The sequence below is a fragment of the Malurus melanocephalus genome, unplaced genomic scaffold, assembly GCF_030028575.1.
Source record: "Malurus melanocephalus ecotype Western Australia unplaced genomic scaffold, MMel_1.1 scaffold_3881, whole genome shotgun sequence".
Classification (NCBI taxonomy): domain Eukaryota; kingdom Metazoa; phylum Chordata; class Aves; order Passeriformes; family Maluridae; genus Malurus; species Malurus melanocephalus.
In genome coordinates, this window is record NW_026627113.1 from 1 (window position 1) to 1109 (window position 1109).

At 59.9% G+C, this 1109-nt stretch overlaps 1 protein-coding gene across 1 annotated transcript; it reads right to left on the reverse strand.

Annotated features, from left to right (window-relative positions):
- Window positions 1-11: 11 nt before the first annotated feature.
- LOC130588239 (MAP kinase-activated protein kinase 2) lies at window positions 12-1108 on the reverse strand (the record flags this gene model as incomplete). Its single annotated transcript, XM_057389186.1, has 4 exons — window positions 12-97; window positions 454-578; window positions 677-752; window positions 976-1108. Coding segments are annotated over 4 exons (420 nt in total), but the record flags the coding sequence as incomplete, so codon positions are not given.
- Window position 1109: the final 1 nt, after the last annotated feature.

Consider the following 1109-nt stretch of genomic DNA (forward strand, 5'->3'; position numbering starts at 1 on the left):
CCCACCCTCACCATGATCCAGGGGTGGTTCATGAACTCCGTTATCGTCATGCGCTGGGTCGGGTCTGTTTTCAGCAGGTTCCGGATCAGCTGCTTCACTGCAGGGGTTGGTGAAGGGTCAGGAGCCTCAGCTCCAACCTCCCAGAATCCCAACCTCCCAGAATTCCAACCTCCCTGAGTTCCAAATTCCCTGAGCTCCAACCTCCCCAAGCTCCAACCTCCCTGAACTCCAACTTTCCCAATTTCCAACCTCCCTGAGCTCCAACCCTCCAGCTCCAGCCCCGAAATCCCTGCACACACCCCCTGTGTGCCCCACACCCAACCCAAACCCTTCAGCAAAGCTTCTCCAGCAGAGCTGAAGGTGCTGCTGCACCCTGAGGTGACCCCAACACCCCCAGGCTCCCCCCAGCCCCCCAAAGCAGCCTGGGGACAGCCACCACAGGGACACGTTTACCTTCCTCTGACACCTCGGACCACTCGGGGTTGGGGAACTCGTACTGCCCCATTCGGATCCGCTTCTTCATGCCCGGAGAGATGGCCAGGCCGTGGTTGGAGTAGAATGGGGGGTACCCACACAGCCTGCAGGGGACAGAGGCACGGTGTCACCCCAAAATCCTCCCCAGGAGCACCCACAGGGCAGTGCCAGGGGCAGGATGGAGAGGAAGCCTCAGACTCACAGGATGTACATGATGACACCCAGGGACCACATRTCACACGACTTGTCGTACTTCTCCGGGCCCAGCACCTCCGGGGCTGGTGAAGACAGAAAGAAAATCCTAAATTGTGGTGTCAGCACTGGGTGAGAGGGCTCTGACACCCCATGGAGCCACCAAGAGCCGCCTGCAGCTCCGGGCACTTTGGGAAGCAGTGGAGAGCATCACCCCAGAGCTCAGGCTGGATCAGAATTTATGGGATGCACCCTCCAAAGCCCCCAGCCCAGACCCCACGTAGTAGGGCACCCCATGTAGGCACTCACCCACGTAGTAGGGCGTGTAGCACGGTGTGGCCAGCGAGTTGTGCGTGGTGGTTTCCTTGGCAAAGCCGAAGTCGGTGAGTTTGAGCACGGCGTTGGGCCGCTTGGAGGTGTACAGGAGGTTCTCGGGCTGGAAA